Source organism: Tribolium castaneum, chromosome 5 (genome assembly GCF_031307605.1).
Source record: "Tribolium castaneum strain GA2 chromosome 5, icTriCast1.1, whole genome shotgun sequence".
In the NCBI taxonomy this organism is placed as follows: domain Eukaryota; kingdom Metazoa; phylum Arthropoda; class Insecta; order Coleoptera; family Tenebrionidae; genus Tribolium; species Tribolium castaneum.
Genome location: NC_087398.1, coordinates 8,482,775 through 8,509,817, shown reverse-complemented (window position 1 = coordinate 8,509,817; position 27,043 = coordinate 8,482,775). Strand labels below are relative to the sequence as shown.

Below are 27,043 nucleotides of genomic sequence, written 5' to 3'. Positions count from 1 at the left end.
CATTGTTTTCTTTATTTAAATTAGGTTATTAATTAATTAAATTGATTGAATCAGTTAAAGTTTGGTCGAAATCATGTTAGTTTGAGTTTTGAGTCACGTCAACATTTGTCAAAATTTCATGAAAACATGTTCAACTAAATTAAAGATTCTCGACCAAGAAATGGTATCATACATCTATGAAGCAATCGGTAATATTTTGGGAGTAGAAAAACCCCCCGAAGAGCTCGGAGATCCCATTGATTTCGAACCGGGACTTCTGCTAGACAGTGGCATATCATGGGTTTATGTAAGCAAACTCATCTTTTTTTCTCAGTTTTTTACTCGGTAATATTACAGACTTTTAGAAAAATGTTGATTCCGGTAGAGATAAGAACAAACAAATTGTGTCCATCTCAGTGCGATTGTGAACGTGCAGGAAAATGTAAAGTGTGATAATAAATTCAACTGACCACAGAACGAGAGATTTGACCTGTAATTTCTTAAATATTTTATTTCTAATTAAATACTGCCCATGTCTTTTTTCGAAAATAAAAAAAATGTGTTTCGAGGCCCCGGCGAGATTCGAACTCGCGATCTCCTGTTTACTAGACAGGCGCTTTAACCAACTAAGCCACGGCGCCTTGTGTTTCAAATCATATTCAATGAGTTTCACGCATCGCTCATTGTCTTATCAACATTAATTAAAAATTTGCAATTAAAATTGTAATATTACTAATACATTCATCACTTTAATGATAAATATTCAGCCTTAAATTGGTAGCAATTAATTAAAGCAGTGCAATTATGGGGAAATATAAAAATTATGAAATTTGCTAAAAGTTAAAATAACTTTAAATGAAACACTCTATTTTTTGTTTTTGCTTTTCAAAAATTATTAAATTGTCTATCTAAAAACATAACGTTTCAAGTGCCTACAGTTAATAACTCTAACACGCATTATTTGTTGGAGTTTATACGAGGATTTAAAAATTTGTCATAAATACTATTAAAATTTTAATTAATTTATTTAAAAAATAACGAATAATAACCTAAGAGTAACATTAAAGTAATAATTAACTGAAAAATTTACTTTTAGACTACTGAAATAACAGTTAATAATTTTTAATGATTTTTTTATATGTCTTTTGAGTATACATCAAGAGACATTTAACTGTTTTTAGATAGATAAATAAATAATTAAAAAGTTATTTATTATTTAAAAAAATTTTAACTTATTTTTTAATTGCAGTGAGCTAAAAAAATATCTTTATATAATTTGAACATTTTTCTTTTAAGTTGTGAAAGTCTCACTTTTCTAAGAAATTTAGTTTTTCAGTAATACATTTTTAAAAGAAGCGTGTTTTTGTTAAAAAAGAAACAAAATATTTCAAAAACTAAGCAAAATCGACCAATAAATAGGTCAAAATTATTAGTTTTTAGAGCTATATTCAAAAATGCAAAAATATAGTGTTACATTAAAAAAATTAAGTTTGTATTGTAACTTGTTTATTTGAAAATAATTTTAGGCGAGGCATGGGGTTAGTGTAAAAATTATTACTTTTCTGACATTTAAAGGAATAATGGACTTTATTTACTCGCTGGGACATCCTGAAGATCCTGAAGACATCGTCAGTGTTTTTAATACAGTACAACTCCGCTATAGCGGGTCTTTGCCATTACGAAAATCGGTTACAGCCGATTCAAGCTGATTGCGAGTGGAGGAAATTAAGAGTTTTAAGTGGACTTAGAAAAAAAAATTAAAGTGTTTTTATTGAGTCGGTAAATTTTGTTTAAAAAAGAAAATCAATAAAATGTTTATTATTAATTTATTAAATTAGGTTACAACTACTATTCATTATTAAGCTATTTTTAAATAAACTTCTCAACTACAAGCCACTTGTGTTACCTAATCCTAGAGTTAAGTGGATTTACAATTTTGCCCATCATCAGTGTAACGTCGATTTCTGAATCCATGACAAAGTAAAGAAACGGATGATCGGCTCGAAAGAGCACCGGATTATTTCGTTGCAGATAACCTGAAACCAAATAGCAGCTCCTAATAACCAGGCCAAAAACATCACACGAAATGTCCCTCATAATTTCCCAACGTGACATTTTGTAATTCGACAAGCTTAGTTAGTGTTTAAACTAAACAATATCTGTAATTATCAAACAATTATTGTGTGAATGCACCGCGACATTTCATCTATTTAAACGTTTTGTTACATCATTTGAATACCTTTTTTTGTCTAAGCCTGATTGCGTGAAACAATTTCGCAGAGAGAGCAATTCTGAGATCAACAATAATGATAATAATTTTCTCTTGTACTTACGATTATTATTCATCGTAATTGGATCGACGTAATTTCGAATGTTCACAGTTATGGCTTGTTCGATGTTTGTTACATAAATGTTCCGGTCGGGGGTCATCTGGGAAAAATCGGCCTGTCTTGGCTCGAACACCTGCCGAATACCCATCTAAAAAAAAATTTAATTGTGATTAATCATAAAAATAATTAATGCAAAAATTGCTAATCTCGCCGATCTGAACCTTGGCTCTGAAGGTCGGTGCAAAATTTTAGCCACGCAAAAATGAACCAAATTTTTCACCACTGAATTAAATGAAACCTCACCTTTTGTAACGTCGGTGTCAAAACAACGTATCCTTTCAACATGAAGCTCGGAATAATCGCTTTCACATGAGTATATCTTAAGTTATTTATTATATATTTTAAGTTACCATTCAGTCTTAAATCACAGATCAGCTTGTTAATGTTTTGTGGATTTTCCGGAAGAAGCAACAGCAGATAATATCTCGCACTGTCTAAAGGAAATCGAAGTGCTAAAGTATTCAAATGTGGGATATAATGAAACGGTAAAACCGTATCGTAGGTCATGTAATTAATATTGCTTTCTTTGTACATCCCGTTAATTAAAAAGTACAAATCATTTTCTGAATTGTACGGCGGAGGTCTTTGTGTAATAGTATGGTCGTCATAATATCTCGCTATGATGTAATCCACAACAGACCTTGTGTTTCGGTGCAAAGTGTCGTTAGTTTCGTTTTCAGCTAAATATTCGGTCGTTTCGTCCTGAATTTCATTGGTTGAACTATCATTTTCAGTAGCACTTGTATCAGTTAGTTCAGCTTCTGTGGTAACATTATCATTAATCACTTCTTCTGTTTCATCGTTTAGTTTAAATTCAGTAGTTGTGATAGCTTCAGTAGATGTTGGTTTTACCGTTGTTGTAATTTTGGGTGTTTCATCGTTTAATTTAAATTCGTTAGTTGTAGTTGTTTCAATAGACGTTGGTTTTACCGTCGTTGTAACTTCCGGTGTTTCATCATTTAATTTAATTTCTGTAGTCGTAGTTGTTTCAGGGGTTGTTGTTACTTGTTGCGTTGTTGTGACAACATTTGATGTAAAAACTTGAGTCGTTAGAACTGTTGTGGTAGTCGGGGGTGATTTTGTCGTAGTTACAACATTCTCAGTTGTTGGTACAACAGTTGTGGTCATTACCATCTCTGTTGTACTTGGTGTTGGCGTTGTAGTTACTTCTGATCTGGTCAATCTATCATTCTGAGTCGTTATTTCCTCTTTAGGAACCATGTTTTCAGTTGTGGTTGTTGGCATGTTTGTTGTACTTGTGGTAACTTCCTCAGTTGTCGTTGTAGCGACAGTAGTGGTGAATAAATCACCAAAAACCGCATTGTTAAAACTGTTAATATCAAAGCCGTAAAATTTTAAAATATCTTCATATTCGCGATTTAGAGTTACGTTGTCGTGACTTAGAGTGAGTCCAGAGAGGAAGCCTTCCTCCGGAATAAAGTAACTCTAAAAATCCGGAATTATTAATGAATGTAATGATTTTGGGATCACATTTTATTACTCTGAGATGTCTGTGAATATCTCGTAATCCGATCCGAATAACAGAAAGGTCAGAGGGAATATTCGCTGCTTGTTGTATCTCGTAAGCCGCATTCCCCCGAAGCCCTTCTTTGAGGGCTACTAAAACACTTACAGCACCATATGGTGAAATTGCAATGTTGTTATCGTTGCCTTCATTGTGGATCTGGAAAAACAGATCGATATCGGAGTGGCTCTAAATACTGGAAAGATCAAAGATCTTTTTTTAATTGGCAAATCCAATTTACTGACTCACGCAAATTATTACTTATTTAAATAAGATGATTGCTACTGTAAATAGTTGAAGGTATTAAATAAACAGTAAGTATAATTTAAAGGTCAATGGCAGTTTTTAACTTGAAAAAACGAAACGTAACTGTCGACTTCTGATTTCGTGTTGTTACTTTTTATGTGTGTGTCATTATCTGATTATCAAATTCCGAAAATACTTGTCTGACGAGATTATTTTATTTATTGTGACGACAGACGACGGGAAAGGAAGAGCTTAATGATGCTAATTCGTGTTTTAAAGCTGGTTATTTAATAAATACAATAAACTTGAAATGGGTTTATTTGGTTGGCAAAAATCCCAGAAATTGTTAATTAGGTTTGAAAATTGTATCATTAGGTTTGTTCAGCGCTAGGCCAATTTATCTGTCAATTTCGAGTGATTAGCATATCCGTTTATTAGGAGTGGATATAAATAGGTGTAATAACAATTTTTGCAACAACACTGACTTAAAATTGATTTACTAAACCGTGTTATCAAATACAGGAAAGGCAAGCAGAAATATTATGACATGAAGACGTTGCTCTTCGCGTTTTGCAAGAAGAGTTTTTTAACATCCTCAGTGATGGTGTAAAGTGATAACAATATTGCTAATTGTATTATTTCTAAAGAAGAAACTGAGTTTAATTTTTTTATTAAACTGGTTAAATAAATATCAAATTTTTCATACGTAATTCAATTTAAATGAGGTAGTAGTAGTCTACCGTGTAGTTGTTTCCGGCAAGAGAACAAGACTATTAAGAAAACATAATTATGTTAACTTAGTTGTTTTAAAATGTTAAGTCATTTTTGCACAAATAATCGGCGCCAAATTGCACCAATAATCCGCATGTAAGCAATCAATAGCTTAACACAAAAGTTTGAACCTTTTTGTCACACTATTATTGGCATGAATAGCGCAACAACAATGTAACAATATTGAAGAATGAATTTAATTTATTACATCTATTAAAATCATAAAAGAATTTCGTTAATAATAAAAAATACTGGCAATACCTGTCAGTAATTCAATTTAATAATAAATAAATATGAAGAAACTGTCATCAGTTTTTTTTTGTTTCAATATTTATTAAGAATTAAATGGTTTGTATGAAGTGCTTTTTACTTGCCGCTAGTAATTTCAACGCCAAGTTGTTGACCACATCGACCATCACATCTTGTGGAATTCTCTGAAGTCTCCGATCCGAATTCCACGAAGTTTGATATCCATGACACTTAATTATAAACAATAATAAATAGAAATAACGCACTTGCGGGATCATATTATTTCCCGCTTTCAGGCAGTTCCTATCGCTAGCGCGATTCAGAATCAACTGCAATATAAACAACAAAATTGCTGGGAGAGACGATAGTTAACAACTTGCTGGATTTCAGGTGTTATTTTGGAGAGATGCTACGGTGGCGCAGAGGTAATTTAAAAAATTACAGGTATGAGCACAGGAGATTGTGAAATTTTAATTGGGTATCTCCTGAAACATGGGCATAATAGCCGACTTTAATTTTGTTTATTATGTGTTGTGGTTTAATAAGGTGATGCTGATGATGGGCTGATCCAGTTTGTGTCTACGACTTCGAGGAGTTTGAATATTTTGGGAAAACAGATTAATTGTAAATGTAATTTGTTAGGCAGTGAATTATGAAAACCTTGGATGGGATACTTAATAATCAATTTATTTTTATGCACATCCATAGTGCTATAATTGAAAATGGCATTGACTTCAAACAAATGCCACTGACATAATTTTCGATTTGTTTCTAATGATGCCAGTGGTGGACAAAATTCATATTCTAACAATTAAAATTCAAGAAAAATATAGGGACATATTGTATGAAATAAACAGTTAAACACATGGATAATGTTTTATCTATGGTTTTGTATTAATATTTTAAAGATTTTTTGAATTAAGCAGTATTCATTTGGATACCGAATATAAAAATAAATTTAAAAAATATACACAGCTAGAACTATAGAACCAAGCGCCAAGAGTTTTGTGTCTGTGTACCTTACGAGAAAACATCATCAAGTACTTTAAAAATGTGATCACTTTTTGGGAATATTTTTTCGAATTTTTTTTTAGTTTTCGAGTTATTTAAATAAATTTATATCTTTTTAAATGGCTTTCTACTACGAGGATTTTTGAGTAAAAGATTATTACGCTGTAAAATAAATTTCAAATAATTTAATTGACCACTTCGGTCAAAATTGAAAATTTTTTTTTAGTGTGTGGAGATCGCAACTTTAAATAATTACAAAACGCTTGGTTCTATACTTTTGCCTATCTGTATCTTTAAAAAAAAACCTTGTTTTTTATTTTTGGTTATTGAAATTGAGCATTTAACAATAAATATAGTTATTAGTGTTATTACGCTTTTTATAATACCACAGGTAATACTAATTATTTAAATATTGTTAAAAAAATAAAACAAAAAAAATGTGTGCAATAGGCAACCAACCTTACACTAACTCCGGTGCTGCAATTATAGCGCTTTTTTATTTACAAATTGTTTTTTAAAAAAATGTTGGGACTTTGCATAATGTTTACCAGCTTTATGAAACAAGAGTACCATCAAAAAATCTAGTTAAGGTGTTTTTTTTGTGATGTTATCTTTGCTCTTTGCTGAATCAACATTTCCTTTGAGTCATTGTAAACAAATAAAAAATTACATTTGCACATGTAAAGGAGTTTCAAGAAGGTGTGACTAGTTTTGTATTTCGAGCAGAACGTCTCAAGAAATCTCTTTCCGCTTGTCGACATCATAAAACAACTGGTTGTAAAATTAAACAATTAGCAGCAAGGTCATAGCGGGTTAATGACTGAATTGGCGACATGAACGTCGATCTGAAGACGTTGAGTGACAGTGCATGGTCAATTACATTAAGCAATAAGACGATTTAATTAATCATTAGCCAGATGTATTAAATTGATGGACGTGGAAGAGTTATTTTTTGTACTTTTTTAATAATTTTTCGTGACTGTTTTTGAAATATGAATTGTAAATACTTGGTGGCCTATCCAGCTTCACTGGTTTATTTTTGTATGAGATTCAAATTGCGCGCGCGCGGAAAACAGCCGTTTTGAGGTGCGCGGGCGACGAATAAAATGGCGAGCGATTTATTCAGAATTTGCTGTCATTTTTAAATCTGCAAAAATCAAGCTGTATAAATGGCGTAATCCGCGAATCTTGTACATTTTGTAAATTGTAAATAGTTTCTTGTATAGTTAGTGGTAATATTTTGTGTTGTGAATCCGATTATAGTGTATAAATCTCAATCGAAAATAGTGTTTGTGTCTCCTAAGAAAATCTTTAACAAAGCCGACGCCGACTCGTAGAACATTAAAAATTTCAGAAAATACACTTTGTTGAAGCACACGGCATTCATCAATTAACAACAGGTACCCTCATTAGCGGAATTCCTAGTGTTTTATTTAATTTTCGCGTAGTTTCAATTGATTTTCTTTGTGTTTGTTGATGTCAACGCCATTTGTTTGTTACCGGGGAATCTGAAATGTCATTTGGTAAACAACTGTCATAACTTCCACTCCCATCGAACCCTAATAAAAATGACTTGCCTAAAATGAAGTTAATTAACGACTCCTACAGACGTTATTTAACAATTCCCACAGAATTTCGCCCGAATAGGTCCAACATGCAAGTGGCTTTGACAGCTAAACGACGCAGTGTTTCTAAATAATTCAGCACAGATAAATTTATTATGGTCTACATAATCCCAAGTAAATATTATGATTCAGCCTTTACACCTTAATCAATATTCAAATTAGTATCTTTCACGTTGTGCCTCCACCCTACTTATCAGTTGATAAACCTTTAATTAGTGTTTTTAATTAAAGGCGACAACAAAACGGGGGTTTTACTAGTCTTATCATGTTGTAGTGACACCAATGAAGTGGTTGGGAAGCGGTGAAGGAGATGCAATTGTAAAAGCTGAAATGGACAGAGGGCCTCAGCGCACTCAAGATGATGCTGCAGTTGGTTATGTTTTCCAAAGACAACCAGACCCAGAATTTCCATCTTTCGGACCAAAGCAGCTGCGTTGGGCTCTTGGAGACGACAGTATTATCGATGTTAGTATCTCATACCTTTTGGAAAAAGTACCGCGTTTTACAGTCATTAAGGCGTGCTCTATTTGCATAACAAAAAAGCACCAGCTTGGTACATGCGTGTGCATTTATTCATTGGCACATAAAACAAAAAATGTATAGTGCGCTTGTTTTGTAACAAAATAATTTGCATCATTTTGGTTGTTTACATGTATTGTAATTAACAATTTATGAAAAAAGATTAAAGACAGACAGTCAGTGAAAACACCTGTCATAATTGAATGACGTCAAGCAGGTAATCAATACAACTTTGTTTTGTTTCACAGTTTTCTCTTGTTTTTTACTTTCGAGGACTTTTGAAAATTGGCATTTGTCATATCCTAAATTATTATACCGTGTTCTGAAATGTTGCTTCTACAAGCCACCTATGAAATTTAATTGTGATATGTCGTTTAATTTACTTTGCGAATGCTGTAATAAATCTTAAAAAAACTTAAAAATCTTAAAAACCCACAATAAAAGGCAAAAGAATTGACAAAATAGTTGAGTTGACTTAATGAGCAAACATTTGTGAGCAGCCTATACTAGTTTCCAATTTTAAATGTGGGTTAAAGCGTTAATTAATTTTTGTTGTACTTATATGGGTTTATTTATTGATTTAAATTATTATTTACATAAAGGATTTTTAAATCAATTTTAACATCAGAATTGCACCAGTGTGTCTAGCAGTTTTGGATTAATATATTTTTAGATTATTAATCTAAGTTATTTTTTGTAGAATCATGACAAGTGGAAATACCCAGTCAATAGCAAAGTTGGAACTCCTCCCAACAGTATGTCATACATTGGAGCAAGTTCAACGATGCCCGGCCTTTATGATTTAGGGCAAAATAAGTCAATTCCTTCTGAACACTTGGTCTATATGTCCAATCAGATTCCAGGAGGGATGCACATGCATCCGCAGTATTTGCAACAACCTCTTACGCCACAAATGCAAATGCGGCAAGGACCGGTAAGTAATTTTTTTGTAAAAAAAAGTACAGTATAATTTCTGTAATCCGAGTTAGTTATTGCAACTAGTTTGCCGAATTTATGGTTTCGCAGCACAGCATTTTCTATATTATAACAACTTGTCTCTACCATATATTCTTTTACATATAAAATGGCAGAAATTAGTCGATAGTCTATAGTTCTTAGACAAGAATATTATAATATTATAATTCGTATTGATTATCTCAAGGTGTAATATGAATTTAAAATAAGGGACAGAAACTGTGTTGAAAGCTTATTATTATCAGATGGAAATAATAGACGCTATTCTGTGTACGAAGAAGTCGTGAGGGTTAAAAAATATAAGTGGCTACAAAATTGAGCAGATGAGAGCAGGCAGATGTGAGGGTAATCGACTTTATCTGTTAAAGTCAACCAGACTAGGTCGTCTGCACATATCGAGTAAGTTTGACATTGAACAATTTTTGTTTATCTTTTGTGTGATAAGCAAGCGTCAGAAGACGCATCGGTTTACAGATTGGCAACACTGACCTGTCTCAACAGTATTTATAGTTTAACTAAAAATTTTCAAATCGTTGATAAAAAGTGAAGAGTACATAATTTGTGCGTGGCATATTTATGACGAAACCGTTGATAAGAAAACATTAATCAACTCATCATCGTCTTGAAATATTTATGTGCTTTATATGCATATTGAGTTTGAATGAAATTAATTTAATTGTGTTGTAACCTTGCGCCTTGACTCACTGGCCCGTTTAATTCTTGCCAAATAACTGCTATGCCTTAATGTAATGAGCTGTGATAAATGTGATTTTTTATTGTGATTTTCTCGAGGAGAATTTTCTGTGAATTTATTTCAGAGTCATTACAATATGGAACTGTGTACTCTGTACCTGTAACGAAAGTGTTTTCAATGAAAAATATTTTTTTGTGTCGCTGTCAATGAGTCTTATACAAAATTTATTAATTTGCTAACTGGGTATGATTTAAGTGGAAGTGGAAGTCATTATTATTTACTGAATATGTGTGTACTAATAATAATTTATAGCTTTTATTATTTTAGGAAGGGCTGTTTCAAAAAAATTTTTTTTTGCTGTTCTAGTAATACAATACTTTGGATCGATTTACAGAAATTTAGGATTAAACTAATTCCAATTAAGTTGGCATTTATTTTGCAAGGTCAAATTAATTGCGAATTAAAATCCTGTTGTAATTATATGTTCTATAAACCGACCCTTAATTTATTTGAGAAATATTTAGTTTCGTTAGCAAAACCGAGTAAAATTTTCGCAGGTCACATATTTGAATAATTTTCAGATTTATTTGCAACCATATTCATATTTCACAATGCGCATTCGTAAATATGTACCAGTTGTGGGAAAAAGAATTAATTACTATGAAGTTTATCCACACTTTTTTTATCTAAAAATAAATGTTCACTAAAAATTAAAAAATATTTAATTAAGTATAACTATTTACACATTTTATGAAATGATGTAGGTTACTACTTTGTTATGTACCTGCAATACATCTTTTTATAAATTAGCAACGGATAAAGCGACAATAGAGTGAATATAAAACAGTTATGTGGCCATATTTTATTCTGAATTTAACATGTAGTTTGTAGAATATCACTTTTATACGGTTTTTAAGAGGAATAACATAGCATATTTAATAAATCGTACAGAATCGTGAAAATTTCTTTGGGAAATGACTCATATTTCCACCTAGTCATTGTTTTTTAGTACTTTTGTTATAAAATACGTCAAAAACATTTTTAATTATTGTTTACAAGTAGTATTACTAAAAAGGCAAATAAGTGTTTAATGTTTCATGAAAGGTGCTAATTATATTCGCGTGAATATCTGAAGTTGAATAACATTTAAAATATGACATTTATTTGATGAAAATGTCTCGTAGTAGAGAAGTAAATATCCTAGAAATTGTTTCGTTTTTTACATTTAAAATAATGTTATGCGAGAAAATCGATTTTTGGTGAAGTCTTTAAAATTCAAAATATTTAGGAAGATGTGTATTCCGTGTATAAATGAAATTTTAGAAGTCATTTTGTCTTTATCGTAAATTAGAATATTTCCAGAGATGGGAGCGAAAAGGAAGGGAATTTAAAACTAAAAAATTTAGAACATTGTGTAGAATTGATTTTTTTGTGTCGAAAGTCTATCTATGGTTTAAAAGGTACTAAGGTTGAATTTTTTTTTAGTAAGAATGTGGAGTTTTTCACCATATGAATGTCAAAAATTATGTTTTAGGGCTGAGGTGTATATTACGTATTAATTAAGAAATGTGAATTTTTATTTTTTTAATAAGTTTTTGAAATATGCAACCAACACTACACACGAGACTGCACCAGTTCAATCACTTTAGATATGACTTTTTGGCGATTTCAGCAATGATATACAAGTATATACTGAAAAGAAAAGAACCACTTTACGGATGATTTTAGAAAAAAAGGATACTTTTCTTGTATGCAAATACAAATGTCTTGTGTTTTTTCCAAAATCTGCTTAAAAGTTGAAAAAAGGTAATTACTGATCATTTGATTAATTTTATATGTAATAGTCCATATAAGTGCTGAAAAGTTTTTATGTTATCGTCAAGAAATAAACTATTGTACTATTACAAAAAATCGGTGTTTTTGAACTTTAGACTTTTTCTGACTTTGCCCGTCAGAAATAACTTTCAATGTATTATTTCGGGGCTTTTCGACTTGCTTTATTAGTTTAATTATGTCATTAACAGTTTTACATTTAGCATGTTATGCGGGTCTCGTAAGTAATAACTAATTACTTGACAATTCATTCTAATCTATATAATACTATCCATTATCTCCATATCTGGCGTTCCACTGAACTCTTTTGCTCTTTTTCGTGATGCAGTCTAGGGTTTTTACAACAAACCGCATCGAACAAGTCTCACATGAAAACCTTCTACATGAAGCTATTTAAAGATCAGATGTAATTTTTGTTTGTTTTAAACTTATTTACATATCGAGATTTGGTTCTTATGTGGGTATGTATAGTCGGTGCGGACTTGCACGACGGGTATGTATAATGGTAATGTATAACTTGGGGGTCTAGGTACTTGGCTGCAGTACAGCGCAAGCGTGTCGACGGTGCTGCTTCTTTGTTAGCTCAGTTTAATTCCGAATGCCGCACCTTGTGTTATGAATTCGGAGGTATGGGACGCCGGACGCCGTGTTATTAGTGAATCAGTGAACGTGTTTTGCTGTGTAACAAACAATAGTTATGTCGTTATGTGCCATCTAATACGGATATGAAAGATATGGGACCCGACATGGTAATTAAAGTTTGCTCCTAATTGCGTGCGTCTTGCGCTCACTTGTTTACTTTTTTTGTATTGGCAGCGAGGGGGTGTGTGTGTCGTTTGTTAGGGCTGTCGATATTCGATTTGTTTCGTTCTTTTGATAATTGGCCATTTGATTGGCATGTACCTAGTTCAGATATGAATTTATTTATTGGAAGCAACAGGTTTTGAGAGAAGTGTTTGTGATCAGGTAGCCATTTTCAAGGTGGGTAGGGGTGAATAGTTGATGGTATCGTGATGTATGGAGCGGAATCGTCTACAGAGTGTTGTGTTGACTGGTGGTTGGCTTGGTGCCGCTTTAGGACTTTTGTGGATACGACTAGGAAACTTATGTGGGGAGAGCCATGTTGCCAGTTCGATGGCCTCACTATTGTTTATGTTTGCCCAGGGTCTTTCCTTGCACGTTTTACGATGGACCTTCGTTTTGGATGTCACGTCTGAAAGATGATTTTTGGGCGATTTTTTTTTGTCTCTGTTGGAAAGACATCAGTATGTAAACGGGTCATTGTAAACTGCTTCTAAGAGAATTCCTGTATTTCTCGACCATGATTTGACCAAAATTGAATCAAATTTTAAGAAGTTCTTTTTGAAGGGTTGGTGTTGGTTGATATGTTTTTTTTTAATAAGCAAAGTAGTGTTTGTTTATTGGCAACTCTAAGGAACCTTAAAACAAGACCGTTGATTTGTCTGGTTTTGCCTTTTTTTTAAATGTGTTTTTGATTTCTGAATCAGAGGTAATTGATTAGTAGATATTAAAAGACCTTAAAGATTTACACATTAAGATTCTTCGAATTTATTTCGGTCTGCATTAGTTTTTTGATTAAACTGTATTGATATAAAAATGCTAGGTATTAGTCCGCATTAATTTTCAATCTAAACCTGCCGTTGTTTGTCTTTTGAAATAAGGTAGTACTGTCTATAAAAATTTATAAAAAAAACTTTCAGAGATTTCAATTAGTGGTGCAGTGTCAATTACTGCTGGTGTCATTACCCTATAAGATAAGTAAAATGTACTCGTATGTGCAAATCAGCGTGCTTATTATTATAATTTGAATGTTTTGGAAATTAAATTCTGGAGGATCAGCAAGATCGTTAATCAAGGTTTTGTAATTACGTATTAAACTGACTCACAAATTTAAGTAGAGATAATAATTTGTTGATTTCTGTTTTCGACAAAATTAAACCGCAGTGTTTACGTTTGACAATTGCCACTTTAATCTACTGATACGAGAAATTCTGTTATAATTTAAACATTTAAACAAGGCGAGTAAACATAATGTTAAAAAATGATTTCAAGAAAAAAAATGTCTAATAAAAGGTCTCATACGTATTCGAAAAATCATAAATTTGGTAAACACATACTGCACTCAAAAATTACAAAAAATACACTTACTTTAGGGCTTTTCTTCTGCTACCATTAGCAAGTTCCCTCATCTTCATAGAACGGACCTACTGCAATAAAAAAAACAAAATTATAATACCGTGCGTCAATAATTTATTAACAGTTGAAAGTATGTATGTATTATAAATTTAAAGTAATTTCTACAAATAAAATGTATTGCTGACTTACCCTTTAATCGAATCCTAACACGATTGTCCTGGAGATTCATATCTGAACCAATCGAAATTTAAAAAATCGCGCAATACTAAAAATAAGTAATGTCTCTTGTGGGAACTCGAAAATTCACAACACGCACCATGATTACTGAAGGTGTCCTACGTCGTTTTGAAATTCATAATGAGCAAAATGTTTGATTTTTATTTTATTTTATTCAAAAGCCCTAAAAGAGGTGTACGTTCGCGACAGCAGTGATGAAACTGAGTTTTAACACTTTTGTAACGAAATGGATAAATCATTATTAACAAAAAACGAAGGTAATCACTAATCTGGTTAGATGCGAACAAAAACTTATTATTTTTAATAAAATTTTAATGCAAACTGAATTCAAAATATTCGTATTAGCAGATGAGAAATTTTTACGAGAAATGAAAAACTTAATGCGCAGGTTTCTATATATTTTGCAGTGTGGTCCAAACAATATTTTTTATAATATGTATGTTCACTTTTGACAAAACATTTTAGGTTTTATTCTGTGTAGTATAAAGTAAGGGATTTGATTCATTCAATCCTAAACATCACTTCAAATTATTAAAAACGTAATAATGTGTGCATAGTTCAGTTGCATCACAATTTAAAATAATATGATTAATAACCCATTGTTCTATGTATTTTTTTTTCTAACTAAACGAACTGTAATATCAAGACTATTATTTATACTAGTCGAAATTGTGTCAATGTTGCGTATTTTCAGCGCAAATATTATTTGTTTGGCAATTAAAATTAGAACATTTAAATTAGTATTCAAATGTAAACGCTTCCCTTACGACACGCTGAAAAAATATTGTTTTAATAAAAATGTGTGCTCTTTTTTGCATCATTGATCTTGAATTAAGCATGAGTTGATCGTTGGAGTTAGGAAAGGAAAAATTAATAGGAAATGTAAAGAACAAATTTAATTAGGCTGGGTTTACACGTGCATAGATTTTCTGGCGCCAGCTCAACTCTTGCACCAGTAACGGTTTACACACGACTTGATTCGCTACGACGTCAGTTCGATTTTTCACAAACATATTGAGCTAGTTACTGGAATAACGTCAAAATATATATAAAAATACTTTACACCACCAGAATTACTGTATTAGGAGGGGATTTGTTAGTTATTGACATCGGGTGCATGGTGCATTGGATACAACTATAACATAACTTTCGTGACAAGATTCTGAATGCCACGGAAGTCATTTACCGCCATTTATGTATTTACGTTTTTGTTTATGAAACAGATGTTTTAGATGTAGACTGACGCGAAAGTTTATGTTTACTTGAGTAGTGAGTGTTTTTATTTATACAAAGCGCATGGGTCACACCAGCATTGGCACAGAAAAGTTACAACTTACACGGTTTACCCGCGTAGACGCCACTTAATGTTTCTATTTGAAACTTTTTAGTGGTATTATGACCTAAATCTTTCCACATTCAATTTGGTTGATTTACTTTGGTTCTGATTTCACCGACAGAAAACGATTTTTGGTTTTGCGGAAGTCGAATGGTAACAAGAAGTATGTCTCGTATTATAAATGCGGTGTTGCAAGCAATAATTCTTCCGTCCATCTGGACTGCTATTGCCCGCCCCCGCGCAATCGCGTTGCATCAGGATAAAAATTACATAATCTATGCATAAGGTATTCTCGTTCCTAAATAATAGGATTGAATAGTTGGAGATTCTCTTCTTTTTTTTTTAAGTAAAGTTACCGGAAAATACACCTGGAAAAGTTTTCAAGTGTTTTCGTATCGAGTATTTTACGTAATAATTTATTTTCAAGTCCCTACTATCGAAAAGAATTGGTGTATATTGTAATGTGGGTCAGAAGCAGAAGGATTTAATTCCCTTGAGGTTGAGAGAAATGTGATCATTCCTGGTCACCTCTTGACCGTTATTGATTTTTAAATTGCCACAATTTTGTCAGATTTTTCGAGGGATTGTATAAAATTCATTCTAATATTTGGGTCAGCTTGTTATTTTAAGACCGTGTTTGTTTAATTATTCATTTTGTGTGAAGGTTTTTTACCTTCGGTTCAGATATTCTTGCTTGTTTTGATTGAAGAAATGAAATCGTAATGAAGTAAATTTGAAACGTACGTAACCAATTACAACATGAAAGCAGAGTAAAATGCTAGACTTCATAAGGTTTGTTTCTGTGTTGCAAGCTTCAGAGAGTATTTCTTTTTTAACCAAAGTCAAGTTAATTATTACCTTTTCACAGAAACTGAGTTAATTAATAATCTGACGTCATATCATTACAAATATGAGTTTTGTTATAATTTATAACGTAGTCATTAAATAATTATTTTAAGTGCATCCATAAGCTACTGTTGCGAACGCAATTACGACGTAATGTTAACTTTAGAAGTGTTTTTTATGCTAAAATTATGAAGTTAAATTACAATTTTGTATAGGATCGAGTTTGAAAATATGCCAATTGCATCACTGAAGTTTTAAAATTGTTGTGGTTTTGAGAAGGTCAAGAAAGCTATACCTTTTCCGGAGTTTAGTAATGACTAATCAGAGATGTGAAGTAAATAGTATGACAATTGTGCTCTCTTTAATTAACTTGTTTGAGAAAAATCGACGCTTGTATTCAGTATTGATTTATTAATAAAACGTATTTCAAATATTCATAGAGCTAATTTTATTTTAACTGTGTCATAAAACTTTTATCAAAGTTGCGGTACAGATGTCTGGGGCTATTTTGAACACCTAGATATTACTTTCAAAAATATTTTTTGCGTAAGTTGTATTAAATTTTTAGCAAACATTTGCTATTTCCATCGCAAAAAAGAAAAGGTTTGTTTAAAATTTTTGCTTAAATCTTTGTCATTTCGAAAAATTACAACACATTACGAAACAGTTGCACGTAGATGACATTTTAGCATTGTATAATCTTCGAGCGCAAATGCTTTTGAAATTTAAATGAGATAAATAATCCGCGTACGAGTGTATCGATTGGAAAATTTATTAGTTGGGGGTTTAGTAGACGCCTATCTTGCACCAATAGTTTGGCAACTATCATAAACTCTGGAATCAAACTATTGCGAAAGTATTAAAGTTGTCTGGTAAGATTATTCCGGGATTTCGAGAGAAATTCCTGGTCCGGCTTGAATGAAATCTTCTGCATTTCACCCCTAAGACGTATGGCGACGGTGTCGTAGTGCAGGTGGTTTGGCGCCGCCCGATTATAACGTGCGGGTGCAGTGCGACGGGTGCGGTGCCCGAGTATCGACCGGTAGTCTGGCTGGCCGACGAGGTCTAGGCCAAAGACCCCTCAGGTCGCGACCTCGCCACCCTTTTTACCGATGATATGATTTGCCTTTTTAATTACAACCCTCTAGTTTTTAGTTCGTTTGGGGTTTAACCTGTTAGTTAAATTTATTTCAATCAGCGGTAAAATATTGCCAGATGGATAAAACTTAGTACTGCTGGGTATTACCGCGTGATAGATGATGATGAATTGCAGGTGGTGGAAATGGATGATGAATTTTTAATATTGCAGAACTAAACTGGCAATTTAAAGTAAATCTATTTTACCATTTTATGCTGTGTCGTGGATCTTGTTTTTCAAATTTTGATTACCTCTTACTAGAACTGGGAATTCCATCATTTTTTTTTCTCCTAATAGATTTACTCAATATCTCGAAGTTTGGAATTGAAACATTCGAAATTTTCTATCGTAAAATTAGCTAGCCACTTTGCTCGTTTGAGTATTTACGCAATTTATTGTGATTCAAGAAAACAAGCAGTTTAGTTTGTTCTCCAAACTTGATTGTTTCGTTGAAATTTTTCGAATCCCAGAGGAATGCCTGTAATTCTACAAGGAGGTGCATATTGCGTTTCATTGAGTTGAGTTTATTTTAAATATTTCAGGATAAAGTACATATTTAAATATGGTTGCCACTAATCGTAAACTACCTTTGAAATTCAATTAAAAAAGTAATCTAACTTGGCTACCACACAATGAAAGTTACTGGAACTTTGCAAGCGACTGGAAAAACTGGGATAATTCGGGGCATATCGGAATAATTCAGGAATAATAAAAGTCGCAAAATATGCCTGTAAATCATCTCAAGGCTTTTCTTATTTCTACCACAAGAGCTTTTTTAAGCCATTTATGATAATTATTAATATTTCGTCAAAATTAAATCCAATCAGAATTTCTTCCGAAAAATTGAATGAATCGCTTTGTTTCGGATTAATTCGCTAGGTTTGATTTATTTGCCTGCTGATATTATAATGTACTTATAAGCTGTTTTTAGATATTAAATTTAAGTAAAGAGAGACTATTGCATCAGGTAATTCCTAGTTTATTATTTTAACAGCGATACCAGCGTAAAGCATTTCTCAAATGTTTATTCATCCATCAGAGAGAAGGAATAATGTTGGTTTTACATGCGAGATCATGCCAAGAACTTGTAACAAACAGTATTTGAATAAAATTGAAATGTGTTCGAAATAATTTCCTTATTGTTATAAATAAAAAAAATGGCGGCATTTAGAAACTAGTTATCACAGTAATGCGTATTGTCCTTAACCCAATGGCGTTTATAACAGTCGAGTTAGTTGTAAACACGAGAAATCGCATTTTTATTCTAGTAACATTAAAAAGGTAATTGCGCCATGAGTCAGTTTGTGCCTAAATGTTGTAAAAATTCCAGTTAACTTGTTTTACAAAAATTTGAGAGAATTATTTGGTTCCAGATTGCTCCGGCAGCAAAAAAACTATGGGGTCTCGAAGCAAAAGACGCAAAATCTTTAGCATTGAATCATTTAAATCACGAGCAAGTTTGGAGGGATTCAACATGGGCAGCACCAGGTAGGTTTTAATGTATTTTAAGTATTTACGTCGTTATTATCGACTTCTCCCAATTGTGAAAACTACATGACATTTGCTATTTACTAGGTAAATGACTTAATATTTGTTTGTGCCAGTAAAAATTTAATTAGGCGCGTTATGATTGGATCACGTTTTCATGTTTACAATGCATTTGGCGATTTCAAATTATTATATTGCCATTTAAAATCTATTGTTTGAGTAATAAACACACAGTGCGGATAAGTTGTACGCGAAAACAAAAGACCATTTAATCTTTCTTGAAATACACTCCTAATTTTGTGTTTTACAGTGCTGTGAAAGGTTTTTTTCAGTTAGATGTGAGACAACAATTTATACATATTTGAATTCAGAGGCTTGCGAGGATTTACGGCAAAAAAATGGTTACACATGAGACGTGAATTTTGATCCTTCGTATTTTATCTTCGTCTTGATAATGATAAACAGCTTTTTATTATTCTCTTGGTACTGGTGATCTGGTCATGTATCAACTTTCCGCAGTTCTGGCGAAAATATTTCAGCTGAATCTGCAAGACGTAACTTTGATAAAATTATGTTTTCAACTGGTTGTGTTATAAAGGAAGTAAAGTATGGATTTCTTTGCATGGCCTTTGGAAAAACACAAAATTAAAAATTATGTAATTATGAAGTTCTACAAAAATTTAGGTGATTTAAAAAGTGGCATCCTAAAGTGACATTATAAAATTATAATGATATTGTGAAGTATCTTAAACATTTTTGACAAATGGGTTTCTCGGCGATTGGGTGAAAGCCGGAAAGATGGTGCAGTTTTTCATTTTAGTTGCACAATATTAATGCAAAATAATGAATACATAATTTTAGGAAGGTTGATAAAATTTTAATTTACGTAACGTGAGATTATTTTTTGGTATTAAACTTGAAAGTGACATTAGAATATTACGAGAAAAGTCATCTAATTTGCTCAAAGAAGACGAGGTTTCTTGGAACTTTCATATTTCGCAAACTTTTACATTACATTTATAGATTAAATGAATAATTAAGTGACTTTCCTGATATATGGATTTATTTTATAATTGTTGTAACCATTTCGCAGCTAATTTAATTGAAGTAAAAGTCGTGGTTTGTTGATTTTAGCAAAGCGTCGGAATAATTAAACAATGTGATCTTGACATTTGACTGCATAATTTTTCCCCGCATACATATTTAGTTTCCGTTTGTGCCTAACAACGTTTGTTCACGTAAGAAATAATGATTTTTCTCGTCGTACAACCAACAATCGGTTTTAATCCGGTTCGAAAAATCAATGAAACGAATAGATTTATTAAAATTAAGGTTGTTTTGATTCCTGGTAGTCGTTGTTATCGACGACGATTACAAAAATGGCGTTGTTTCCTAGTTCACAAGCTGTTGGTTACTATAGTTTGCGACGGTGACTGATTGAATTTGGATTGCCCAGGGTAGTTGCTAGGGTAACAGACGCCGACGTGACCATGGAGACTGCTGCCGACGCCCGGCACGCCCATCGCAAACTGAACATCGCGTGTAAATTGAATATTTGCTGCTGAAGCTTTTCCTCTAGTGAAAACTCTTCGTTTCTCTTTAAACGTTTTTATTTCCTCTTGAAGAAAATCGTAAAAAGATGACGAAATGATGTACATTTTTATATTACATTTTGACATTTAGGATATTTTAAACGGTTAAAGTTTTACGATGCCAAAGCGAGAGCTAACCCATTGTCTCTTGATTTTATAATAAGATAAACAGCAAAGTGACTATATTATGGGTTATTACAAAGTTGTAATGTGATTATCGCAAATTGCAAAATGATGAAATTGCTGGATGTTTTTGTTTGGAATTCTTGAGATTTTAACTAAGTGATTGATTTACACTGACATCTCAATTCTGGGCACAAGGTGACAAGAAGAACAGTGTGTGGACACTTATAATTGAGTATTTAAATGTAGGCAGAAATATATGGAATTGTGCTACTCTATAATGAATATTGCAGTAGTTTTTACGTTAGCATAGATAATGAAAATGTGAGCAAACGAGATATGAATTTAAAAAATAAAATTTAAAGGGCACATTATTTTCACCCGCCAGTTTTTTTTTAATTTCAAACGGTAGTTAAAAGTTGAATTAAAAATTTAAATTATTTGGCATGCTTATTAATTATTTATATTAGATTAGGTTAAACTTATAAGTTCAAGGTGGGGCATTCTATTGGTTCCTGGTTGATGTCATAGGGGATATTCATATTCTGTTAATTTAAACAATAAATCAATAACCTCTGTTTAAATGATGTGCTGGAAATTCATAATTATTTCTGTGTTCACTTTTTTTTTCAAATTACTTTTTAAGTGAATAACTAATGGCTAATTTTAACATAAAGTACATATCGTAATTGCTTCGTTTGCTTTTGAATTACGTATTCATGGATAACAAACAGTGCACCAGCTGGTGTCAAACAACTTAGCAAAGTCACGTGACCTCAAATGAGAACCATATTGGGCTATTCTCGGTCACGTGACGGAAATACAGAAGTAAATCTCCTTTCATTTTATGGTAAAATTTTTGACAGTCCATTTGAATTTTTTGGCGTGAAACAAAGCACAAATTGAAAGTTTCTGTATAAGAAAAGAACTCTGTGTTAAGCTAAATTCCAGCGACAAATTTTGAGGCAAGAAAACCCACCAGAAACTCCAAAAAATGCAAATGCGTTGTTGCAAAATTCTACAATGAACTGAAATGGGATTAAATTGTAATAAAAATTGAAACGTGTGTATTTTGTTGATTCAGCTGGGGAGATATTTAATGTTATTAAATGCTTATTATAATATGTAATTAAAGATGAATGTGGGTTCAGACGTTACTTAATATGACACTGAAAGTTATTCTTGACGCATATGTTAATGCGATGACCATTTTTTGTTAATTCAAGGCGACTTAAATTAAAGAATATCAGTCTGGAGTATTTTACAAAATTTCCCGTTGAAATGTTAAAATACGTTTTATGCTAATTGAATTATTATTAATTTAAAATAATTATCCTTACAAAACATTGAAGAGTTTGCGATTGGTTCGTTATTTGCATCAGTTGATTTTTGTTGTATCACCATGTTTCACAGAACACAAAGCTTTTTGTTTTCGTGAAAAGCAGCCCTGCTGTAATTTATTATTCTCTGCAAAAAATGCAACAGTTTCACGCTAATGCAGCGAAAGGTTTTTGTTAACAAAAATCAAAGTAACATTCAGGGAGACACAAGAACGCTTTGTTTAGCGCATCAAACGTCATTCTTGGAACATGCGGCAAAAGTTTGAACCAAACTTTGTTGCATGTTGATATTTAGTTCATCGAAAATGCGCAAGTGTATATGCAGAGTAGTATGTTACATGAAACTTTTTAGGTCGTTCTATTGTTTAAATATTAATTTATGTTTATTAGGTAAAGAGTGTTTTATTTTAACCAGACCCTGTCCTTAATATCGCAAATTTAATGTTTATTTAATCGATGCTTCAGTCAGTTAAGAAATCGTTGACAATGCGACAAAGTTGGGGATTAACAAAAGAATAATGGCAAACCACAAATTAAGTAAATTATTGGCTTGTTTCTCTTAAGCGTCCTTAAAACATAACTGCATTATTTGTTTTCTGGACTTTTTCAAATGAATGTTGTGAAGAAGAATTAGAAATATTATGACATGGTTTGAATTAAACCACTGCAACATTATTATTACATACAAGCTGTTACGTTTCCCTATTTTTCGTTCGAAGCTCATTAAAAGTTTCTGTCAGTAGGCAATTAATTGCACTCTTTCGGCTCGGATTTTTAGTGTATAACGAGTGATTCATTAAATATTGCTTTTTACACAATATTGCATAATGTCAACATTATGTGAGTAATACCAAAGTTTTTTACTGAAATTCGTACTCGTTTTGTAGATTTTTAAAACAAATTATCCTTTTTAAAACATAAGAGTAAGCATATTGTTTTGTGTTCTAGATCCGCATAAATGTTTGAAATACAAATTGTAAGTCGCATAACGAGTTGCCAAAAGAAATCTAATCTTTGTAGTCTGCAAAGTGTGTTCCAAATGAAATTAATTTTTATGTTTGTTCGTTAAATGTCGCCACACCGTGCTCGAAAATTTTGTTACCAACACTAAAACTGTGGCGTTGTAAAACACACGTGTGAGATTCTCGTGGTTGAGGAAGAGTTTTTAGATGTTGTTATTTTTAAGTTGTAATTAAGTTTACAACATCGAATCTATAAATCTACTAAATTACTTGTGTATGTATCAGTGCTTTTAAAATTAACAATTATTGAACTATTTTGTGTTTTAATTTTTGGTATACCTAATAATTATCCTTCCTTTTAGCCTCAACACTTCACCGTGTTCACTTTATTTATTCACTTTGCGATACAATTTTTAAAATTTAATTAAATTACGTGGCAATGGATTTTATTACGCAAATTGACAACACTATTGTACTTTTTATGTAATCTTTTTAGTCGCAGAAAACAATTGCGGCAATTGGTTCAAATATGAAATTGTATAATTTTAATTCTAACCATGTTTAAAATCATTCACGCGTGTGCTTTCGTTGTAGTTTTCTCGTCTTCAGTTTGTTGCAGGAATTAGAATAGAACCTTGTTCAACATAATTTATTGAGAAGTTTTTAGTTATGCCATGAATATATTTATTTTTTGTTTTATTGAATACTTTACTGGGGGTAATTGCGTAATCAAATTTTTTTTAAAACTTTTTGCAGAACATGCGGTGTCGGCGTCTCTTGCCATGGGACGACGAGGAGGCTTCGTAGGAGGCGATACTGGCAGCATACTTTCGCCTCGAGGGTCCGACAACGGAGGTCTCGGCGTCAAAATGGTGGAATATGTGTTAGGTGGTTCACCAACTAACAAAGACAACATTGGACTCGAACCTAGGATGCGTGCCTTGCATTTGGTTGATGATAAAGATAAAGATAAGCCACAAAGTCCGAAAGAGGAAGTCAACGGACAGGCGGTTCAAAATGGTCAAGTTTCAGAAGACGAAAAGGGTTTCAAGTGAGTTTGATGGGTTTTTGCAACGCATTGGTGCCCTAATTTTTGACAGTTTAACTAGTAGTAGTGACAATGATTGATTTATGAATTAATTATTAAAATTTGCATATTAGTCGTCTACTATAGGATCGAAAAAATTTTGTTTTTTTAAGTCAAGTCAGGTCAATTTATTTTTTCTTATGTGAATATATCTACAGCTGTAACCAATTAACTTCATAAACTGCAAAAAAGCTTAGGATGAAAAGATAACCGATGTGAGTATTGATGAGTGCTGTGCTAATTGAAGTCAGATTCAAGTTCTGTTTTTCATGGCCAACTGGTTTAAAAAAATCGATACTGAGACTTCCTTCGTACAGGTTTCGCTTAAAAATTTTCTCTGTTAACTTTAACCATTTTTTAAATATTAATCAATACGTCTCGGAAGTAACGGTTTTAGGCATGTAAGGTTTGTGTTTTCTTATCAGCGGAAGTTATAAAGAACTCAGATTAAAACTTATTTCACATACGGTAGATGATTTTACAGTTTACCGGGTCTGTAGTTGCTATCAGAGTGTGTTTAATGAAAATATTCTTTTTCTAATTAATAACTTTGTTAGAGCTTTCAGGAGATCCTGTTTTTTAAAGCTCAATGTGATTAATTTTTGTTCTTTTCCCCTGAGTTATTTATTTTAGGGAGCCTTTAATATTTTGAGTTACAGCAACAGCGGTCTATTAAAGCCACAGATTAAGCCCCTACATGATATTTCGTTTGTTTGTGAAGACATGCTTAAAAGCTGTTGACAAATCAGCTGTCAAAGTCACAACCTCACAAAAATTATCCACCAAACATTGTTGCCGTATTTACGTAATTCTGCTTTCTTTTCAAAGTAGCAGAGTTGCAAACCCGTTTATAAAGAATGCAATTACATTAAAAAAATTAAGGATTATATACTATTTTATGTACCGGTGGTGGAAAGAAAAATTTCTTTTCTTAATTGTCATTTACTAATTACTTTTTGTAATTTTGATTGATTACATTTTAACTATCCGTTTTTAGTTTGTACAACTCAAGCTAAACATGAAAAATTTGCTAAATAAGAGTTTTTTTTAAAACGTGAATAACTTGTATTGTAAATTGTGACATTTGGGAATTGCCCATTTATTTCCGCCATCGTTTAATTAATTTTGTGTGTCGCGTACGTAATAATAATACGTCGGGCGAATTGCAAAACCGTCCGTTCGTTTTCTTTCCGCTAAAAGTTTGAATCTGCTGAGAAGGCCGACAGTTCGTTATTCTTCGCTCAAGGTCTGATCTCTACCTTGGGTCGAGTCAATGACACGTGCATGTTTTGTTCGTCGGTTGTCAAGGTGATGGTCCCCCCACTATATCTACAACACTGTAAAGTAGCAATGTGCTCACCGGGCGGTGGCGCCATCTAACTTAGATTTGCAACGATTTGGTGAAAAGTTTGCGCTAGGTTCTGTAATGTGGCGCCATCTGAACGACTAAAACGGGATTTTAATTATGCATTTCTCTACACAACTTTATGAAAAGCACCAATTTGTATGCAAAATATGCAGTTTTTGTGCTTTTGTTTCAAGAAACAATGAGGAATTTAATAAGGAAGTTGAAAGAAGTTTTTAAATTAATAATTAAAATTTTATCTTTGCGCGTAAATAAGAATTTATTTGATATTTTGCTGCGACTTTGGTTTTTATTGCCTAGTATTTTTGTAACTGTTCGTGTAATATTTCAGCCGAACGCCCGGTAGCCGACAACCATCGCCGGCAGAGGAAGAACTTACCAAAAATGGAATCTCGTTGGACCCTACCGTGGTGGTTATGAAGCCGCAAGAACAGTTACCACCACATTTACAACATCATCACTTACCACCCCATTTGGCACCACATTTGGGCGTGACATTAACCGAATCGGTTAATCAACAATTTGACCATTTTGAACAACCACCGCCTGCTCCCTATGACCAACAACCTCATCAGTATCCACCACCTCCGCCGCAACAACATCAAGTCGACAGTGCCGTTCTACAGCAACAACAACACAATTTTGACGTGCAGGTATGTTAAAAATTTTGACAAACATCCAAACTTTATGAATCAGAAATGTCATTTAATTTTTTTATTAAAACTCTTGATTTTATGCGTGTTTATTTTAAATTATTAATGATTGTTTTGAATCACGTATTATTTGTCGTGACAAACTGATCTAGAACTTTTTGTGATTGTTGTTGATTAATTGTGGTAACGTTGAGAAACTTAATTTAAAAAAGCAACCAGACGCAATGACGTTTTGAATTGCCGATCTATTTGTGCTAAAAGAAAAGTTGTTACGAATCGTTTCCATTGATCACAAGAAGTGTAAGTTTTTGTTTTCTTTTCCAAGGCTCTAAAAAGTAACTTTCGTTGAATGTATTGGCGTGAACTGAGTGGTAGTGGAAGTGGATGAAAAAATTCGCATTACTATGCCTCAATTCTTACGAAAAATATTTTCTTATACGGATGTGTGATATAAGCGGAACATTATCAATCAACTTTCACATAAGTACACGTACTTCGAAGTACATAATTTACATGAACAAACCTTTGGGCTATAATTTTTGTTATCAAATTACATAAATTGCTACAAATGTGTTATAATTCGCTCGAAATGCTTTTGTCTGGAAACCAGCGATTTTGATCTAAATTTTTTCAACGTGTTATACCCACGTTACGTAAAAAATGGAGTTAATTAGTGCAAAAACATTGTGTAAAGATCTACGTAAGTAATTTAATCAAGTTGTAATTGCTTATTCATCAGCGTTGGGGTGAAAAACTGCACGATTTATTTGTGCCGTTTTAAATTAATTTCATAATAGTATTATCCACGAGAGGGGTCCATTATACTAATTAGAAGACGTATTTCCATGCATAACAATTTCGGTATTCTGCACGATAGAGCGGTACGAATATTTTAGTGATA

At 32.4% G+C, this 27,043-nt stretch overlaps 3 protein-coding genes, 1 long non-coding RNA gene and 1 other non-coding gene across 11 annotated transcripts in view; 3 read left to right on the top strand and 2 right to left on the bottom strand.

Moving 5' to 3' along the window:
- LOC662442 (inter-alpha-trypsin inhibitor heavy chain H4) overlaps window positions 1-12,509 on the top strand; it is a 47,983-nt gene extending 35,474 nt beyond the window's left edge. The window contains exon 16 of the mRNA XM_064357074.1: window positions 12,499-12,509. The gene's annotated coding sequence lies outside the window, so the exon portion shown is untranslated. The remainder of the gene's footprint in view (window positions 1-12,498) is intronic.
- Window positions 26-516, top strand: LOC107397892 (uncharacterized). The gene is made up of 2 exons (XR_001574914.2): window positions 26-286; window positions 337-516. It is a non-coding gene; the product is annotated as an uncharacterized LOC107397892 (long non-coding RNA).
- TRNAT-AGU (transfer RNA threonine (anticodon AGU)) lies at window positions 547-620 on the bottom strand. Its single transcript has one exon. It is a non-coding gene; the product is annotated as a tRNA-Thr (tRNA).
- Spn85F (Serpin 85F) lies at window positions 1,792-5,508 on the bottom strand. The gene is made up of 5 exons (XM_962693.5): window positions 5,286-5,508; window positions 3,871-4,053; window positions 2,613-3,815; window positions 2,313-2,457; window positions 1,792-2,015 (listed from the first exon to the last, which is right to left on the bottom strand). Exons 1-5 carry the CDS (start codon window positions 5,436-5,438, stop codon window positions 1,882-1,884), a joined length of 1,818 nt encoding a protein of 605 aa, XP_967786.3. The 5' UTR covers window positions 5,439-5,508; the 3' UTR covers window positions 1,792-1,881.
- Window positions 7,258-27,043, top strand: part of LOC656229 (maternal protein pumilio) — a 41,841-nt gene continuing 22,055 nt past the window's right edge. For 2 of the 7 annotated variants that reach the window (XM_015979752.2, XM_015979749.2), the window contains exons 1-6: window positions 7,709-7,910; window positions 8,071-8,261; window positions 9,016-9,249; window positions 18,905-19,019; window positions 23,793-24,087; window positions 25,821-26,142. In XM_015979752.2, the coding sequence (XP_015835238.1) occupies window positions 7,892-7,910; window positions 8,071-8,261; window positions 9,016-9,249; window positions 18,905-19,019; window positions 23,793-24,087; window positions 25,821-26,142 (1,176 nt within the window). In that variant the 5' untranslated portion in view covers window positions 7,709-7,891. Of the gene's footprint in view, window positions 7,572-7,708; window positions 7,911-8,070; window positions 8,262-9,015; window positions 9,250-12,492; window positions 12,567-18,904; window positions 19,020-23,792; window positions 24,088-25,820; window positions 26,143-27,043 lie in introns of those variants that run through there. The other 5 variants (XM_015979751.2, XM_015979748.2, XM_008202166.2 and 2 more) reach the window with 4 other exon arrangements.

Coding starts and splice junctions, on each gene's coding strand:
- Spn85F (XM_962693.5), bottom strand. CDS start 5,438: ATGATCCCGCAAGTGCGTTATTTCTATTTATTATTGTTTATAATTAAG. Junction 4,054..5,285: donor TGGCGTTGAAATTACTAGCG/GCAAGTAAAAAG, acceptor CTGTTTTTCCAG/ATCCACAATGAAGGCAACGA. Junction 2,458..2,612: donor TGACACCGACGTTACAAAAG/GTGAGGTTTCAT, acceptor ATTTTTTTTTAG/ATGGGTATTCGGCAGGTGTT.